The following is a 21,354-nucleotide window of genomic DNA, read 5'->3' on the forward strand; positions in this document are numbered from 1 at the left end:
CTTATCCGGAAAACCCCAGGTCCCGAGCATTCTGAATAACAGGTCCCATACCTATAGTAGGCAAGCACCCCAGTTTCATCAGTGCAGGAAGCAGTACATTATATTTGAATTGCGTCACATTTTTTGGGCTTACTGTTCCATTAACAACATCAGCACAGTACCTTTTCAAGATTATTTGATATATTTTCTGTTTTGAGTGCTTTGGAGGGTCAAGGAAGTCTGCTATTCAGATCCTTGTTAGGGTCAGCAGTCCTGGGCTTGAATTTTGCAGTCTTTTTGCATGTTTGTCCTGGTTCATGCTTTCTGCAGCTTAGCATATAACTCTCATCTTCATGAATTAATGCTAAATATTTGGAGGCCAATTTCTCTAAATATTTGAGACCTAAAAACAGTATCAAAGTTGATATAAAATAGTGTGTTTATAAAGCTCCATTTGCAATTTAAACCATACATTGCAATCAGAGAAACAGTCCATTACAAACAGCCAACTGTCATATACATAAACGTGGGTAATTTATTTAATATCACCCTTATGCAATTACTTTATTATTGTACTCTACCTCAGACCCGGTGTAACCATATTGAATTTGAAACAAATTCAAGCAGCAAACAATTTTTCCAGTGAAAAAGGAAATGTGTCTCTATAACTACTGTTTTTGCCTAAACACATTTCATGCCTTATTTTATTACTCAGAATAAAGTTATGGGTTCAGCTAAATCTGTTAGCAATACCCTATTACTCAGCTAAAGAATTCCCAATATTAATTAAAAAGCAGATAAAAAATAATCGATCCTCAGTTTGTACTTAGTTAATATTGTGGTTGTAATGGAACATTGAATCCTATCACTAGTTGTACGTTGCTTTCTTCACTCTTTTTGACATAATATTACTTCTCTCCATAGGTTCACTTTGTTTGCTGTGGATACACATGGGAGGCATTCAGCCCAAAGCTCTGTCACTCTGCGCACTGCCTGTCCGCTGGTAGATGATAGTAAAGCTGAAGGTATGTTCATCTCCACATTCAATGCCAGGAAGCAGTACACCTAATTTTTGGCAGATGGACATCTCAAGAAATTCCCAACTAGCATGTTAAACTGAAAAAAAAACCTACTCTGTTTATATTTTATTGCTGCAGGCAAAAATTATTTAGGCTGAGAAGCCTGGAGATATTTTACAAGATTATGTCACAGTGTAATCACAATAAAAGCTACTTATTGACTAGTGATTAACTTCACTGGGATGCATACAGTTTCTATGTAACAAATCTAGTGTCAGAGAGGTGGAATTCAGGAGGGCACATGCATACGAGTAAGACACATCACTGAGAAGCTCCGTGATAGGGAACAAACATCCGATCACCCTGCTTTTTTTACCTACCAGATAATAGTGGGTGACATGTGAAACTATAACATTAAGAAAGAACTAGCTGAAAGAACCAGTGGGGACAATGTCTCTATATTTAGATAAAGACTCAGCTGCATGCAGGCCGTTCCAAGATGAAGGAGACGACTCAGATCTGGAGATGCTGCTTGACTTCTCACCCAGTTTTCCTGGACACTTAGACCACAGTACTGAACAAACCTCTACACAACCACAGAATTCAGAACCAGTGACTGCCCAAGTACCCTCTCTACAACCAACTGCACTACACAAAAAGCTTACCTCCACCATATCTGAAACTATTCGAGCAGCATAAAGATAAAAAGATTTAAGTGATTAGCCGAAGAGAGAGAACAGGTCACCTGGAAAACACTGCTATGGAGGCACACTATGTAGGTGGAGGAAAATCACCTCCTGAGGACTGAGCGAAAAAGACCTAGAATATAGGTTCTGGTGCCACAATCTGATAGTGAGAGGTGTCCCAGAAGATGTAGGCCCACAAGACACCATATCTTTTTTGCACCTTGTACACATGTAGAAAATGTTGTCAGTTACTCCATAGGCTGGATCTTATGGATGATTGGAATATTCATCACCCTAATGATAAATTACATATGTATTCAGCATGAGACCAGCTTATACCCAACCTTATTCTTCTCTGATCTCCAGAACTTTGCTTGCATACCTAGTATCCTCAGAAAGTATTACAATTCCTTGGTCAAATCATTTTACAGTAGTGCTTCATATTGAATGATCGATCACCACCCATTGGCATTTAAGTGGTACTCTTTTACGTGACTCCCAAACTTGCTTAGAAGTATTGCAAACTACGAAAGATTACTTTAAATTCAGTAACTGACTCTTTCCAGCTTCCAAATGGCGGTCACTGACCCCAGCAGCCAAAAAACTATTGCTATTGTTAACTATTGTTATTGTTACTTTTTATACTTTATTTTTCAACTTAGGTCTTCTCCTGTTCATATACCAGTCTCTCATTCAAACCATTTCCTGCTTGCTAAGGTAATTTGGTTCTTAGCAATAGCTGCTGAAACTCCAAACTGAAAAACTTTACAAAAAAGTAAAACAACTAAAAAAACTACAAATTATAAAAAATGAAGACCAACTGTAAATTGTCTCACAATATTACTCTACATCATACTAAAAGCTAACTGATAGGTGGACAACCCTTTGAAGGTCTATAATATTTGTGTTACCTATTTGACATCTAAGTAAATGTAGCCATAAACTAATGGGTTTACACCCACTATTAAAGCCAGTACCAACTCCTCCTAGTATGCAGGACACCTTTAAAACACTCTGGGGCCAAAAGAACCTTTTCACTATCTATGTTTTATTAACCATCTGACGCAAGTTGCTAACTTTTGAGGAACTTCTAAATACCATATCTCCTCTGCTCAGTTTTTTAATTTGTGTAGTTTGCTCATTTTTTCCATGTAACCTAATCGAGCAAATGTCTTATCTGAAAAACTGATAAGAATCTGTAGAAACTCTATTGGGTAAAGTGTTTTTAAGGAGAAGTTGAATACTCTAACTACTGTAGTTGCCAAACCATTATATTCTAATACCACTGCTAAACAGCAGCTTCTCAACTATATACTGGGACCTTTTTACAACTACAGATATTTATAAAGAAGAATTGTCTGTAATCAAGATGCATTGGCTTGGATGTAACAATTACTGACTGAGACTAATCCCCCCTGAAGTTCTTTTTTCTTTCTTTTGCTTAACTTGGTCCATTGTGTCTATTTAAGTCTTTTGATGCCTTCAACTTGTAAAAACCTTACACTATCAATGCAGTAAGCTTTTTAACCATGCTGTATGAGGACTATAGCTATAACAGTGCATTATTCTCACCGCTTGACCCAAAAAATTTGTATTTGTACTTTTATGCATAATGTATGATATTCTCTTTTGTTTTGCTATAAACTTGCCTAAATGTTAATACAAATTTTAAGTTACAAAAAAAAAAAGAAAGATGGGTTTTTATCACAAATTGTAGGTAGAACAATGCCCCAAAGCACTTCAAAAAGCATCCAGAAAGACAAAATGCTGGACAGTTATAAAGTAGCCAACAATGAGCCTAGATCTATATTCCATTGAACATTTGAGGAGAGATGTGAAAACTGGAAAGGTTTGGAAGTCCAGTCCCATACTGAATGATCAATCTTGGCTATTATTTGCCAATACTTGGCCAATATTTTTTCAGCTTCAACTTTAAACTTATTTTGTCGTACTTTTTGCAAATTATTTAAAAAAAATGTCAAAAAGTGCCAGTATTTTTGGCAACAATTTTATGCCCTTTCTCAACATCTGCCCATCTTATAAATAAATCAGGAGTAACAGAATGTGGGTGAATAATGTAGGGGCACCTCATTTGACAGTCATGCACTTGGTAAACAAATCTTGTTTTCTCAGAAATAGCTGATAGGATCTATACCCTGTACAATGGCTACACAAGTGGGAAAGAGCAGCAAATTGCATACAACACATTAATGGAAGTGTCTGCATCGATGCTTCTTCGTGTTCAACACCATTACAACTCCCTTTACGAGAAGTTTGGAGACTTTGTTTGGCGCAGTGAGGATGAACTTGGACCTCGGTAAGTAAATACCTACCTGACCAGTGTGTTCTTTTTGCATAAATAGAGAGATGTATAGTCTTTGAAATTGGTCATTTAGGGCTCTGGCACACAGCGAGATTAGTCGCCTATGACAAATCTCCCTGTTCGCGGGCGACTAATCTCCCCGAATTGCCATCCCACCGGCGAAAATGTAAGTCGCTGGTGAGATGGCACACGCTGCGCAGGCGATTTCGGCAAATCGACAAAATTGCCTCGCGAGGCATTTTCGGCGATTTGCCGTAATCGCGCCGCCGCGTGTGCCATTTACATTTTCGCCGGTGGGATGGCAACTGATGGGGGAGATTAATCGCCCGCGAACTGGGAGTTTTGTCACGGGCGACTAATCTCGCTGTGTGCCAGAGCCCTTATGCCTTTCTTCTGAGCAACTTCTTTCCTCTTTCTTTTGTGCTCATTGTTTGTTATGTATTATGGTACAACACAGGTTTTTGACCTGTAACTCAGAAACTATCATACTATGAAAACTCTCAAACTCTTTATAATGTACTTACAAAATATGACAGCTGCTTCCAAACAAATACAACTGGGCCCAAGAGTATACAGGTATGGGACCTGTTATCCAGAATGCTCAGGACCTGGGGTTTTCCAGATAAGGGATCTTTCTGTAATTAGTATCTCCATAACTTAAGTCTGCTTAGTTGGGATCAAGTACAGGTACTGTTTTATAATTACAGAGAAAAAGGGAATCATTTAACCATTAAATAAACCCAATAGGGCTGTTCTGCCCCCAATAAGGGGTAATTATATCTTAGTTGGGATCAAGTACAGGTACTGTTTTATAATTACAGAGAAAAAGGGAATCATTTAACCATTAAATAAACCCAATAGGGCTGTTCTGCCCCCAATAAGGGGTAATTATATCTTAGTTGGGATCAAGTACAAGGTACTGTTTTATAATTACAGAGAAAAAGGAAATCATTTTTAAAAATTGGAATTATTTGCTTATAATGGAGTCTATGGGAGATGGCCTTTCCGTAATTCGTAACTTTCTGGATAACGGGTTCCCAGATAAGGGATCCCATGTACTACATATAAACACCCCAGAAGTGCTGTAGGAATTGCAAAAGCCCATTTTAAGTAAAAAGTAGATAGAACAAAGATACTTCCTGGACATTCAAGCACAAAGGAGGGTTTTTTGAAATTGAGATTGTATTGGAAACACAAACTCAAAAGGCACTTGGTATCAGTTGGATTTGGCTGTAAATAAGCTATAAGCAGTTTAATTACCCAGTACCTGCTGCAATTGCTTAGGTGTATTAGTGACATTTTCTTGGTTTTTGGTGTGGAGTGATTACTTAAATCCACTGGTGGTAGGTTGTATTACATGAATAGTTGATTATGGTGGTGCCATATTTGTTTATTATTTATTAGTCCTGATTTTTAATTCTGGAGCATAGTAATATATATATAATTCACTGGTGGTAGGATGTAGATTTATTTGTTTTAGAATTTAGCTGTAGAAGGTGAAAAACTATTTTTCTATCCGCCTCTAAGTTTATTTAAATTCTTGGCTTTAAGTAGCAATATGTTCTGTAAGCTTTTTTGTTTGTTAGAACTGAAAAGGGGCACACACAATCCTTATTCATTAAACTCATTCTGCAAACCATTATGTATTGCCCCTTTAAACCAGTGGCACTGTATCCTGTATTCATACATGTTTACATACATGTGCTTGCTAAAGGCCACTGATGGTTCAGGAATACATACTTAGATTTATTACCTTGCAAAGTGTATGTGGTATTTCTAGTGCATTATCTGTTTTACATTGTCAGGGTGATGATTCATTTTATTTATTTGCCTAAGGTGATTTGTCTTTTTGAAATAATCAGGCCTCAGTTTCTTTTATTAAGCATTTCAAGATGTACATAAAACCGTGTAAGTTACATTTGCACAAATTGCTTAATTTTATAGTTAATTAAAACAATAACAAACTGAAACACAGTGTCTTGTCTTGATGTCCCTATAAATTGAGCTGCTACTACACACTTCCTAACATTATAAGTATACATAAAAGAGGTTTGACAGTAGTAGAACTCTGCTGGTATAGATGTGTAATAGACATGAAAGGGAGGGCGTCAGAGGCCTAGTTGGTAATTTGCGGTAAAGTCAAGGGGTCCTAGGATTTCAAGGTGAGTCTATTTCTATCTGGACTCCATTGTAAAGCTTGTTCAGGGGAGTGGCGGTCGCGCTTATAAGGCTGGCATAGAATTGGGAAATATTTTTTTTAAAGTTCCATAGTCTCCAGACTCCTAGGGGTTGTAATTATTGGCGGCTTGGGAAATTTTGGCTACTATTGCATGTCACAACTGAAGATACCTAAAGAGCATTTTGTTAGAGAGGGGAAAAGATAGTTTTAATTCTGGAAAGGTTATCAGTTTGCACTCCACTATTATGTCTGGTTTTGTACTTTTGGGTAAAACTTTTCCACACTTTAGCTGTTGCCATCACCAGCAGTGTGACTTTCTTTGTATAAAGTGCCTTAACCCATGTAATAAAGGCAGGAGGGATACCTATCCTGTCCACTGTGATCCACAGATATCCCAACTCTACCAAGTCAAAGGCTTTTTCGTTGTCAAGTAAAACCACTATTCTGTTTCCTGGGTTATCATGATTGATGGATATATTCATAAAAAGCCATCTGATGTTAGTGTCTGTTGATCTTTCAGGCCTAAAGCCCATCTTATCAGGGGATATTAAATCCTGCAAATGTTCTGCCAGCCTAGTCACCAATCCCTTACACTAATATTTTCACGTTAGTGTTAATAAGTGAGACTGACCTGTAGGAGGACCACCGAACACCGAAGTTGGTCTTTACCCATTTTTGGGATGATAACTATCAATGTCTCTCTGTTGGAGAGGGGATTCCCTTGTATAACCTCTGATAGTTCTGCTCTGATAGTGTGAGCAGTTGGATGTCCTCTAGATATCAGTGTATGCTTGCTGAGAATATGCCCAATTTAGTGCTGTAAAATTCTGAATAGAAACCTGCAAATGTCTGATTTATTCTCTCCGGGGAGGAAGTAACTTCCCCAGTAGGAATGGAAATGGTCATTGTGTACTCTCTTAATAAAATTGGTAGTAGTTTACCATTTTTATTACCATTCTCAAACATAAATATCTTTGAGAATGGTGATAAAAATGGTAAACTACTATCAATTTTATTAAGAGAGTACACAAAGACCATTGCCTTTTGATATAAAATATGCTTTCTGGTTAGGTAGATCTACTTGGCCACATCTAGGTTTGCCTGACGCTGTCCCCATTCTTTTTGGCTCTGTTCTGTAGGCTGAGAGATACAATATATCTGGCCTCAGCATCCATCACCCGTTGGGTCGTTAAAAAGATCGCAGCTGTTGAACTAGTTGTAAGAGCTTTTATATTGTTTATAGATTCCCCATGGATGTATGCTTTCAGTGCATCCTGAGTAGTATTCAAAGGGTTGTCATCTTGACTGATTGCTGGGAATGCATCTATGTTACTTTCATTCAGATCATGATGTGAAGTATGGGCTCAAACTCTAAAGCCTATCCGTGTATGTTTGAGAGACCTGTATTGTTAGATTTGAGATACGTCTTGTAAGTTTCCTCATACTCTGTGTGTTTTTATTAAGTTCCTCATTGCCCACTGCTAGGTCTATTCTAGATAGACTATTATATCCTGCTGAGTAGCAGGTATAATGTTTCTCATGTGGGTTACAAACCCTCCAGAGGTCACATCATCTTTTAAAGGCGTGGTTAAAACAATTTTGGGGCACGAAATTTATTCAGATCTGCATGTAGGGTGGCATTGAAATCACCCATTAATAGAAGAGGTGCAGGGCAGAGAGAGAGGGCTTTCTCCATAATTGTGTAAGGGTCTTGTCCTGAAATGGAGGGGGGAGGTACACATTTATGAATGTAAGTTTGTTCCCATGAAGTGACCCATGGATAATAACATATTTACCTTGCCCATCTGTAACAACTTTGTACAGAATAAAAGGGCATGACTTACAAACAAGAGTTGAGACCCCTCTGGAGTAATTAGAATACACTGAATGATATGTAGAGCCTATCCAAGGTTTTTTCAAAGATAAAATTTTGCTGCCTATCAGGTGGGTCCCTTGTTGTTATTATTATTTTTTTTTTTTTAATTCCTAATAAAATTATAAACCTTAAGTCTCTTAACTGTGTTTCCCATCCCTCGTACATTCCATGACAATACTTTAACCATTGTCATGACTTACATTGAATTAATGTAGATGTTTGCCAGCAAAGTGGGAGCTTTATAGCACCTCAGTACTAAATTTGTGAGAAAAACAATATAACAGACACCTTTGTAAACATGTAGCACAAAAGCCAACTCCTTCACACCCCACCCACCCCTTTAATGAACTTAGAGTGGGTTTTGTTCCCTGCTACCGGGAGTTCCACTATAACATCCATTCGCAGTCCGGCGAATTGTGTGGCCCTGTTATAAGCCAGGAGAATGGCTCTTCCAAGGAGTTAAAAAACTGTGTTCTTCCACTGTCGGAGACCCTAAGACAGACAGGAAAGACCATGGCATAATGGATTTTCCTCTGTCTTAATTGCCTCTTTGCCTTCGTAAATTTATCTCTATGTTTCCGTACCTCTGAGGAGGAATTGGATAAATGAAAATTTGGGGGTTTTCATAGGATATCTATCCAATTTTCCTTGTCTCCTACCAGCAACCCTATTTCTGTAGTTGTGAAGGCATGCAATTATTGGGGGAGATGGTCTACCTGGAATGTTATTTGCTCTCTCTATTGTAAAACTGGGGGAAAAAGGCACTATGACCAAATGTACCAATCAGGCATTTTTCCGGGAATTTCACTGGTGAAGCACCCTCACCCCTCTCTGGGAAGCCTTAGATGCAAATATTTTTGTGTCTTATCCATGTGTTTATCCATGTCGTCGGCCTTTGGTCCCAGCAGTGCTAGTTGTTTCTCAGCAATAGTAATGCACCCCGGGAGTAGGTTTGTGGTATCTTCCAATTTACTTATTCTTCTTTTATCTTCTCATGATTTTCTGAACATCATGTTTGAGTATAGCAGAGTCTGTTTTCACTTAATCGATTTTGCCTATCAGGGCAGAGTGATTGCTTGTTATGGTACATTAGCCAGCACTGGTTCACTGAGGGTAGAGACTTGTTCGGGATAAGCTCCAGTCTCCTTCACTCTCCAACTGAGCTAGGGACACAGACATTGCGGGAGATGTACCTCTTGGGGATCGCCAAGTTAGAAGGCTGCATGCAAACTGTTCCAGCCTCTTTGCAGCCGCATCTCCCACTAATTGGGTGGTTGGCGGGTTTCTGCTGATGACGTGGCATCATCTTGGGAGTTCATGACTCGTCACAGCAGGGCCCTCTTGGTAGCTGCGTTATTGCATCCCATTAACGCTGGGCTGTAAGGTAGGCGGCTGTAGATGTTGCCCAAGGTTGCCAGTCTGGGTCCCGTAGGGTTCAATGGCTGGATGTCCTATAAGGACTCCATTTAGGCCATGCACCAGGCTTATTCATACTGTATACAATGGCATTTGCACAGGCAATTTTTTCTAAATATATTTTTACATATACTTTTATCTGTATTTTGAATTGTCTTTTATAATATAGTTTTTAACTTTATGTCTGCATTCTACACAACATTTACAACAATATCATGAATTTTGGAAGAGAATATGACATGGGTCTCAACTGTGGAAAAACAATATGAAAAACAATTTTCTGTCTGAAGGACAATACCCCCCTATACTAGCAGTCAATCAAAGCCTACAAAGCTGAATGGAACACTAAGGACATTCTAAAGCTTTGTGTGATTTGCTGAAAATTCAGGAGATTGGATACAAGTAAAAATAAGGATAATTTTGTCTAGTCTCGGTGGACAAACCAAGTACAACTGGGTGGTTGAAATGACACAAAAAGGAGGGAGTAAATGTACAGCATGTCATTATTATTGATTAGTTCATATTGTTCCTTGGTCCTTCATTTTGTTTCTTATATTCCAATACTCTCTAATGAAGTCAGTAATATTATACAGATGCTTTTAGGGCTATTGCAAAAATCATTTAAAAAAGAAAAATGCCTTGAATAGATTTGAATTCATTTCTTTGGATTGCGAACACAAGATACAAATTCTAGGGTTACCACTGCATATCACTTATTGTTTAAAAGCTGTTGTGTGTTTATTCAGCCCTGGAGCTGAACAGTCTAGTTATCTCACAAAGATAAGCAAATCTAAACATTTACAATAGTGCTTTCCAAAGTTTCTCCTCTTGAAATTGGTTTCTTTTAACCCAGATGCAGGTGGAATGGGGCCAGAAGTTTACGGGGGCCTTAAGCTCCTCAATAAAAGAGCCACTTCCACGAACAGAGGTGTTATTAAAAGTTGTCATATAGACAATAGCTTGTGGGAAGGATCCCCAAACAAATATTTTACCATGCTTCATATTGCAGGTCAAGGGAGTAGATCATGTCAAACTTGGCCTTACACATGAATGACCATATTGAGTGGGATATCAAGGAGAGCAGTTGTTATAAAGAGGAGTGGTTCCTGACATTTTTTATGATGCCAGTTGACCTACCACATGCACCATCTGCTCCTCATAGGGCAGTTTAATCAAAACATCACTACAATATAAACAGAAGGATGTGTGGTCACACAGGTTTCCCTTTCCACATACCAGAGATATCTGCTTTTGTCTCATTCTCCCTCCCACATTTACAGTATGTTGTTAGATTGATAGTCTTCTGCCCTGCTGTGGCAGTAGTGTGATGTCTATGGTGGTGCGGCCACCAACGGCAATAATGCCCAAGTAACACAAACAACCACTAAAATCACAGAATTTGCCTTGTATTCCCATGTATTAAGCACAATTCAATAAGAAAATACTGTTTAAGGAAATAATACTTCTCTTCCAAGCTTGTTAAAAACAGTTTATATAGAATACTAGATTGCAAATGTAGAATAAAAAGGCAGCTACATACATGAATGTTTATAATGTTTTTAACTGCTCTCTCCCCATAAAACACGAGTTAAGAAAGCTGTAACCCTTCTCAGACTTCACTCTAATGCTACAATTGGTTTCAACAGTTTGCCGGCCATAAATCTCTTTCCTTTGACTGGTCTTCCTTCAAAGGTGACCTTGGTTGTAGTCTCCTCAATAGTTCATTAACCTCTGACATTCCGTCATGGTTTTTCCTTTTCTGAACTGTTATTTAACTTTAAATATCTATCTTGTAAACCTATTTTTCTGCACCTTCATAGACAACAATGTGTTACTTGGCAAAAAGTTGTGTGTGTCAAACAGAAACAGTAGTAAGCCATTTTCTTTGAGCTGACAAAAACAACTTTTTGCCTGGGAGCCTTTAATGGGATGAAAATAATTAATCAAAATCTTGACTGTCACAAGAAAATCTGAATTTGAGCCAAATAGCCTTTCTGTGTCAGTGCAAATTCTTTTAATTTGTAGGTGCAACAGGTACAGTGGAGGAAATAATTATTTGACCCCTCACTGATGTGTAAGTTTGTCCAATGACAAAGAAATGAAAAGTCTCAGAACAGTATCATTTCAATGGTAGGTTTATTTTAACAGTGGCAGATAGCACATCAAAAGGAAAATCGAAAAAATAACTTTAAATAAAAGATAGCAACTGATTTGCATTTCATTGAGTGAAATAAGTTTTTGAACCCTCTAACACAAAACGACTTAATACTTAGTGGAAAAACCCTTGTTTGCAAGCACAGAGGTCAAACGTTTCTTGTAATTGATGACCAAGTTTGCGCACATTTTAGGAGGAATGTTGGTCCCACTCCTCTTTGCAGATCATCTCTAAATCCCTAAGGTTTCGAGGCTGTCTCTGTGCAACTCTGAGCTTGAGCTCCCTCCATAGGTTTTCTATTGGATTAAGGTCCGGAGACTGACTAGGCCACTCCATGACCTTAATGTGCTTCTTCTTGAGCCACTCCTTTGTTGCCTTTGCTGTATGTTTTGGGTCATTGTCGTGCTGGAACACCCATCCACGACCCATTTTCAGTTTCCTGGCAGAGGGAAGGAGGTTGTCGTTCAGGATTTCACGATACATGGCTCAGTCCATTTTCCCGTTAATGCGAATAAGTTGTCCTGTGCCCTTAGCAGAAAAACACCCCCAAAGCAAAATGTTTCCACCCCCATGCTTGACGGTGGGGACGGTGTTTTGGGGGTCATAGGCAGCATTTTTCTTCCTCCAAACACAGCGAGTTGAGTTAATGCCAAAGAGCTCTATTTTGGTCTCATCAGACCACAGCACCTTCTCCCAGTCACTCACAGAATCATTCAGGTGTTCATTGGCAAACTTCAGACGGGCCTGCACATGTGCCTTCTTGAGCAGGGGGACCTTGCGAGCCCTGCAGGATTTTAATCCATTGCGGTGTAATGTGTTTCCAATGGTTTTCTTGGTGACTGTGGTCCCTGCTAATTTGAGGTCATTAACTAACTCCTCCCGTGTAGTTCTAGGATGCTTTTTCACCTTTCTCAGAATCATTGACACCCCACGAGGTGAGATCTTGCGTGGAGCCCCAGAGCGAGGTCGATTGATGGTCATTTTGTGCTCCTTCCATTTTCGAACAATCGCACCAACAGTTGTCACCTTCTCTCCCAGCTTCTTGCTAATGGTTTTGTAGCCCATTCCAGCCTTGTGCAGGTCTACAATTTTGTCTCTGACATCCTTGGACAGCTCTTTGGTCTTTCCCATGTTGGAGAGTTTGGAGTCTGCTTGATTGATTGATTCTGTGGACAGGTGTCTTTTATACAGGTGACTAGTTAAGACAGGTGTCCTTAATGAGGTTGACTAATTGAGTAGAAGTGTCTAACCACTCTGTGGGAGCCAGAACTCTTAATGGTTGGTAGGGGTTCAAAAACTTATTTCACTCAATGAAATGCAAATCAGTTGCTATCTTTTATTTAAAGTTATTTTTTTCCATTTTCCTTTTGATGTGCTATCTGCCACTGTTAAAATAAACCTACCATTGAAATGATACTGTTCTGAGACTTTTCATTTCTTTGTCATTGGACAAACTTACAAAATCAGTGAGGGGTCAAATAATTATTTCCTCCACTGTATATCACTAGGAAGACTAATTTGCTGTCCTCCCAATTTTTTTAATAGTTTGTTTTATTATTATATGCTGTATGTTACTGTAAAGGCCCCCATACACGGGCCGATAGAAGCTGCCGATATCGGTCCCTTGGACCGATTCGGCAGCTAATCGGCTCGTGTATGGGCAGAAACGAGCTGCCTGGCGGACCAATATCTGGCCTGAAATTGGCCAGATCTCGATCGGCCAGGTTAGAAAATCCAGTCGGATCGGGAACCGCATCGGCTCGTTGGCCTCCCCATGGCCTCAAATGTAATCCAATCGTTTGGCCCCAGGGCCAAACGATCGGATTATTTTTTTTAAAGCCACTTGCTACCTGATATCGCCCACCTGTAGGTGGGGATATCGGGTGAAGATCCGCTCGCTTGGAGACATCGCCAAGCGAGCGGATCTTATAGTGTATGGGGACCTTAAGACTCCCCAGCCATCTGTGAGGTATGACTGGGTGCACTGATGACATCATTATCCTCTTTTTGTCCATTATTTAATTTGCTTATGAAAATCACAGCCCACACCTATCATTCCTTATGATCATATTGTTGCCCCATTCAACTTTACCTTTAACCTTTGATCAAGATGATCCTAGGCTTTCTGTATGCCCCTTTGGGAAGATGTTTGTTTTTTAAAATCCTGTTTCTCAAGCCTGGAAGTTGTCTTCATTGTACTAAGAAGACTTGCAGATTTGCCTCAGTGACATTTTTGGTTGGCCATTTTGCTGGTTTCTGCATGTCCCCCACAAGAACAGCTAGAAAGGAGCAATCCAATATGTCCAGGGCTCTCAGTGCTTGAGAGGAAACTTTAATTGGAAGTGACTGACTAGAGGAGGAGCCCAGAAGTTCTCCTCAGGGCAAAGCCCCTTCCAGTGGACAAAGCACTAAGGCTTTCCTCTGATTCTAAACTTTAATATCCTGCTGTCCATCAACCAATAGTAAGGAGAGTTATGGCAGGAAAAGAAATGTGTCTTATGGTTTTAAATACAAGGAAAGCCAAACTGTCTTAATGGTGCTTCTTTTAGTAAAAAAAAGTTAATCAGCACATGGAAAATAGTAGTGATGGACCATCTTACCTTAATGTAATTTAGTCTATTTTTTTTTTAAACAGCGAAACATGGATGAAGTCTACTATGCCTCAAGGCAGGGGGGAAAAAAGCACTTTAACTGAAACAGCTTTGATTATAAATGGGGATAATGTAATGTAAATAATAACTGTATTGAGGCTCTAACTTAGGAAGTAACTAATGAAGTTTAATGTATTTAGTAGAGAGTAACTGTAATGAATAAATCAGGAAAACTTGTAGTACTTCAGACTGGGGATGCACCGAACCCACTTTTTTGGGTTCGACCCAACCCCCGAACCCACCTGGATTCTGCCGAATTCTGAACCGATTCCTAATTAGCATATGCTAATTTTGGGGCAAATTTGCATATTCTAATTAGGATTGGGAAGGGTTAAAAGTTGGCACGCACAGCAAAAAATTTTCCCCCTACCATTAACCCTTCTGAATTGCAATTAGCATATGCTATTTTATGCTAATTAGAATTTGGAATCGGCTTGGCTGGGAGAGTGGATTCGGCCGAAACCGAATCCTTCAAAAAATGGCTGGATTCGACCCGAATCCCGAACCATATCCGGTGCATCCCTACTTCAGACATTTGTCCAGAGATTTCACAAATATATTGTATGCTAAGTTTTATGAAAGTCATATTCAAATATCCACAAATATACACAGTCCCAACAATATACACTAAAACTTTATTTTCAAATTATAAAGTAATTATCCAGCCCACCCCTACATAAAAACATCAGATAAATCAGGCTTCATCAGGAAAAGGCTAGAAAGAAACCAGAGAATAGGACCAGGGTTTATAATGGTGCGTGTAAGGAGAGCAAAATATTGTGGAGCTGCAGGGAGAAGGAGATAATAATACTAATAGTAATAATAGTTTATTTGCAGGTGTCATGGATAATTTGGATGGGCCGGTGCTAGTAAAATGGCAGAGAGGGAGGATATTGTCATGGCACCTGTAATTAACCCTACACAATCTGTGAACTCATGAAGGTTTTGTGCAAGTTCTCGTTCTAATTGGACTTCTGGACTAAGTGGATTTCTTCATGCTTCAAATACACAGACTGACTTGACTTGTTTTTTTGTTTTTTTTGCTCTAAAAAATCTCGAAGCCAAGTTAGGGTTCAAAAACTCCAATGTCTGAAATTTATTAAGTGCAAGAAACTTGAAAACTCAATTGTAAAAATCTGCCATCTAAAAGACTAAAAGTTGCTATAGCAGCCAACGGGAGTCAAGTCAAGCTATATTTCTAAACTCAAATTATTCAGAGTTTTTTAAATTTGTAAATTTGAGAAATTCGAGGTATTCAGGTTTTTTATTTGAATGTGTTTTCCTTATTAAAGTGAGCATTCAATATGGCAGTTTATTCGATTTAGAAAAACAAACTTGAAAACTTGATAAATAAGCCCACAAGTGTTTAAAGCCCACGAGTGTATTAAAGAATGTAAGGCTTTATATACAGTATATTTTATGCATGTATTTTGTTTACAACTCTGGTCATGCCCATTCCCACACCTTGTGTCTGAACCCTTTCTCCTTGTAGATTGTAAGCTCTTTTGGGCAGGACTCTCTTCACCTCTTGTATCGGTTATTGATTGCTTTATATGTTACTCTGTATGTCCAATGTATGTAACCCACTTATTGTACAGCGCTGCGGAATATGTTGGCGCTTTATAAATAAATGTTAATATTAATAATGATATCCTATTTATATGTGGTAGCATATAGTCAATGGCTGTTTTTTTTCACTCAAAATTCATTAAAGTCAGTGGATTTTTTCCTGAAGTTTTTTTTTCTCACTCTAAATGCATTGATGTGAATGGGTGTTTTTTGCACATTTTCTTGGCAATTTTTTTTTTGTGGTTTTGTAAAAAAAATTAACCAATGGAGAAATGTGAAATTGTGCCGCAAATCCATGCCTGGTAAAATAAATGTGCTGATCACTAGTGAGTTTATCTTGTCTGCAATGTGACAAGTCAGAGGACAGTTGTCCCTATAAAAATACCATTTTAATAAGTAAGAGGCTTTCTGGTCTTGATACAAACAGATAATTAGTACAGGTATGGGGCCTGTTATCCAGAATGTTCGGGACCTGGGGTTTTCCGGATAAGGGGTCTTTCCATAATTCATATCTCCTACCTTAAGCCTGCTAAAAAAATTATTTAAACAGTAATTAAACCCAATAGGATTGTTTTGCATCCAATAAGGGGTAATTATATCTTAGTTGGGATCAAGTACAGGTACTGTTTTATTATGACAGAGAAAAGGGAATCATTTAACCATTAAATAAACCCAATAGGGCTGTTCTGCCCCCAATAAGGGGTAATTATATCTTAGTTGGGATCAAGTACAGGTACTGTTTTATTATTACAGAGAAAAGGGAATCATTTAACCATTAAATAAACCCAATAGGGCTGTTCTGCCCCCAATAAGGGGTAATTATATCTTAGTTGGGATCAAGTACAGGTACTGTTTTATTATTACAGAGAAAAGGGAATCATTTAACCATTAAATAAACCCAATAGGACTGTTCTGCCCCCAATAAGGGGTAATTATACCTTAGTTGGGATCAAGTACAGGTACTGTTTTATTATTACAGAGAAAAGGGAAACCATTTTTAAAAATGTAAATTATTTGATTAAAATGACGTCTATGGGAGATTACATTTCCATAATTCGGAACTTTCTGGATAATGGGTTTCTGGGTAAGGGGTCCGATACCTGTATGTGCCTTGTGCTACATTCAATTTCAGTCATGTAATGAACAGTGGAAAGGTTGTGCCTGTTTTTTTAGAATGCATAGGCAGATCCATGTCAACCTACAGACCTAAAAGATCCACAAGAGTGATTTTATTCTAGACTAGTATTATTATTCTGTGCAGATGCCCGAGCTAGTTAATAGCAAATGCACAGCACTCAGAGCCCTGATGTAATGATGTCACACAAGGTAACGCTACTTAGAGCAGCAGCTGCACCCTGAGGCAGTGATGTCATTCAGTATGGAGGTTCTTAGTTCAAAGGTGGGCCTGTTGCATTACTATTTACATGGATGGTGGGTGTAACGGATGGTGGGGGATGTGGTTAAACAGCTTTTGGGTTATGTCCTTAGAGAACCCCTGTACTTCATGTAGCTACAATTACCTCTGTATGCTTAGCTTTCTCTGAAATACCTCATACATCATTAATTTCTATTCTAGGTTAATAGTAAAATAGGTTGTTGTAAGTAATGCATCTGCTTATGTATAGTACTGCTCTGCTTTGACTTGCTATAAAAACCTTATTTCGTGTTGCAAAATTTGGCAGGCAGGATAATAGTCACAGGCGAAATAGTCTCCTTTTCAGTAACCCGGAGTACATTGCTGGGTTAATCAATAAATACAGCTTTGCATTTAACTCAGGCGACAGAAAGGAAAACAGGATTTGTACAAAGCAATTAGCATCTAGAAAGAACATCATAGGGGACTGAATGTGACTGAAAATCGCAGTCTTAAATGAACATGTTTAAACACTGGAATGTGATTAGTTGTAAGTATTTTCATTCACATATTTGCTGAAATACTTCCTGATGTTATAAAAGGGACAGCAAAAAAAGTCATTCTGTTTACTTTTGTGTATTGGTTTATGTTCTTGTGTGTCCCTTTCAGTCATTCCAAATATACTGTTTCCTTATGATCTATGGGTTCTTTCCCTAAACTTCTGCCACTGGTGTGTCTACCAGCAAACAAAACACAAGTGGTTCTCGCCATGTTTATGTTAACTGTGGAGAACTGATTGCAGATTCCTGTCAGTGAGTCTTCAAGACCGTCTCTGTGGCTAAATACTAGGGTATGGGAAAACCTTGTCTTCTGGCCGTTTACATTTATTATTCTCAGAGAAGAGAAAGTGTTTCCAGATGTTTGGGCTTGAATGGGCTTTTCTTTGCTTTCCATGTGGCTCTCCTTTTCCTATCACACCATAGTGTGTTGGAAACAGTTACAAAGTGGTGTGTCTCTCGCCTTCCTGAACACTCTCATTGTTCTGTTTTGCCATAACCACTTCATCCATGAATGGTCATGTAATCCTCAACATGATTTCATAGGTCAGTCCTTAATATTCAGGTCACACCTATTTTTTTTTCTTTGAATGTAGTGTATCTGTGACACTCATAATACCTAAATTTCAACCTCCAGAGAATCAGTGGTATTAATGTTATAGTGTTAGACTGCTGTACACAATGTGCTAAGCTCAACTTAACCTCCTAGTGGTGGGATACAAGTTAAAGAACAATCTGCCTATGAGAAATATAAGGATATACATGAATCAGTGTTCTCCATCTTTTGTACTTGACCTCTCTACATCTTTTTAATGATGCTTGTATTCAGCACCATCATACTATAGAAAAAAAGCTTTCCAGTAGCAAAAAAACCCCCATCACTTTATTATGGCTAGCTATCAAAGAACTTGATTTATACAAGGTAAAAGCCAGACACGACTTTTGTTAGGTGAATTTCATTAATCACAAGTATCCATAGAATTCATTGAAAACATGTTCTTATAAAACTGTGTCTTACATCTTCTTCAGCAGGCGGTCTGCCGTTATCTACGTTTCCTATAGCATATGGTCAAATTCAAACTGGTACTATTCAAAGGCATTGTTTTGTATGTTCCCATCTGAACTTTCGCTCCCTCGCACACAGTTGCCAAAAAGTGTAGAAAAAAAGTTCCCTCCATGCCATTTACATCTAGTGGATAGAGCACTATTTCTATTTATAACTGTTTACAGGTATGGGATCCCTTATCCGGAAACCCATTATCCAGAGAGCTCCGAATTACAGAAAACCCGTGTCCCATAGACTCCATTTTAATCAAATAATATAGAATTTTAAAACTGATTTCCTTTTTCTCTGTAATAATAAAACAGTTCCTTGTATTTGATCCCAACTAAGATATAAATAATCCTTATTGGATGCAAAACAATCCTATGGGGTTTAATTAATGTTTTATTGATTTTTTTAGTAGACTTAAGGTATGGAGATCCAAATTACGGAAAGAGCCCTTATCCGGAATACCCTTGGTCCCAAGCATTCTGGATAATGGGTCCTATACCTGTATATCTTATTCATGATAATGTTGACTTTGTAATTAATACGGCTAACTTGTCATTTGTGTTTACAAAGGAAAACTTATTGTACAGCGCTGTGGAATATGTTGGCGCTTTATAAATAAATGTTAATAATAATAATAATAAACAAATGCTAAAAAAGGGTTTGTGTGAAAGAATAAAAGGAACAATAACAATGTAGTGTTAATAAAAAGGGGGCCTAAACAATTTCTTTCAAGTTTGGAATTATGCATGGAAGATACACGGATACATCACTTTGGGGCCCATTTACTTACTCACGAACGGGCCGAATGCGTCCGATTGCGTTTTTTTCGTAATGATTGGTATTTTGCGATTTTTTTCGGAAAATTATCGCGACTTTTTCGTTACCAATACGATTTTTGCGGAAAAACGTTACCAATGCGATTTTTTCGTAGCGTTAAAACTTGTGCAAAAAGTTGCGATTTTTTCGTAGTGTTAAAACTTGCGCAAAATGTCGCGCCTTTTAAGTTTTAACGCTACGAAAAAATCGCAACTTTCGGAATGGCTACGAAAAACTCGCGTTTTTTGCGCGCAAATCGTATTGGTAACGAAAAAGTCGCGATAATTTCCGAAAAGTCGTAAAGGCGCCGAAAAAATCGCAAAAAAATACGAAAAAGTCGCAAAATGTTCGTTTTTCAATCGGAATTTTTCCAATTCGGTCGGAATTCGTAAGTCTTAGTAAATCAGCCCCTTTGTGTGTTTCATTAGAGGCATTTGTTTACATACTTTTTTTTTGTCTTTGCAGTAAAGCACACCTGGTATTAAGAAGACTTGAAAAAGTCAGTGGTCATTGCTCAGGCCTTCTACGGAGCGCCCACATCCAGGGTCGTATAGACACCATGCCTTATCTAATCTGTCGTAGTGAAGACCTCCGGACCTCAGGATTTATTTGGTACAACATTCTGAAGGATAACAAGGTGACATGTGAGGAAAAGATGGTGCCAATGTCTCGTAATATGTATGGAGACTCCAAAGGCCGATGAGCCTGCCTGCGGTTTCTAGCCTACTCTGAATGGAGGCTGTTTGTAGCATTAAAGGTCATGCCAGGGTCAAGTCATTAACAGCCAAGATAATGTCAAGCAACAATGTGACTTTTATAATACAGAAACAAAGGCGCTGTTGAGACTCCTTATACGTTTTTACGAGTGCATTTTTCCCCCCATTTTTTTTTTATATTTTGTTACAGTTCCCACTACCGGAGGCTCTGGAAAGGCCCTGAGCTTAAGAAAAACACCGGACTCAAGAACTGTAACTAGAGAAGTGTGCTTTACCAGCTAGTGCGCTGAGGCACTGCTACAAATTCCCCTCCAGAGGTGGAGTTTCTTTTGAATTTAGTTTTTCGAATTAATGTGAAAACGATAAAGGAAACTTTTTTTTTTCCTAACAAACTCAGTCCTGTGTGTGTAGAACTATACCCAGGCACTGACAAGCTCTGTGAATTAAACATCTGCCTCCCGTATAAACAATTGAGTGTTCTGGGCTATTGATTTTTCTGGGTGATGCTTTTAGATCGGGCAAATATGAAGCCTACTGGAGTTGTGTATTACGTGGTACTATGGGCAAGTAAGTGCTAACCATGAAAAATTCCATTTATGCAAAAAGAATTGCACTTACTTTTCTCATAGTACAATGAATGAATGAATGGGGAAGCTGATCTTATTTCATCCATGTGACATGGGCTGGATGTAATGATATCTAAATGAAAAATAAAAAAATGCAATATCTAGTGTTGCTTATCTGTAAATTTATATTTACTTTTTAAAAATCCTTCATTTCTATGTTCCTGCTGGTTGTTCTCATGCATTAAACAGGGGGTTTAATGAATATGCATGAAATATCACTTGTTGGTGCTTCATGTGTCTTCATATCAGCACTATTTAAAGAATCTACTGCCAATAGATTTGCCACGTTAGTGCCACCTAGAACGCTATAATTATTCAGCAGAAAGCTTTACTATACCTGAGTAAAGTGCCCTAGAAGCTCCCTTGATAGCAGCTGCC

The 21,354-nt window shown here is 38.4% G+C and overlaps 1 protein-coding gene across 2 annotated transcripts in view; it reads left to right on the forward strand.

Moving 5' to 3' along the window:
* The window catches only part of astn2 (astrotactin 2), a 675,040-nt gene extending 653,960 nt beyond the window's left edge, over positions 1-21,080 (forward strand). For both annotated transcript variants that reach the window (XM_002935205.4, XM_031891225.1), the window contains 3 exons: positions 904-1,004; positions 3,818-4,001; positions 20,100-21,080. In XM_002935205.4, the coding sequence (XP_002935251.2) occupies positions 904-1,004; positions 3,818-4,001; positions 20,100-20,337 (523 nt within the window). In that variant the 3' untranslated portion in view covers positions 20,338-21,080. The remainder of the gene's footprint in view (positions 1-903; positions 1,005-3,817; positions 4,002-20,099) is intronic.
* The last annotated feature ends 274 nt before the right edge of the window (positions 21,081-21,354 follow it).

Source organism: Xenopus tropicalis, chromosome 8 (assembly GCF_000004195.4).
Source record: "Xenopus tropicalis strain Nigerian chromosome 8, UCB_Xtro_10.0, whole genome shotgun sequence".
Taxonomy (NCBI): Eukaryota; Metazoa; Chordata; class Amphibia; order Anura; family Pipidae; genus Xenopus; species Xenopus tropicalis.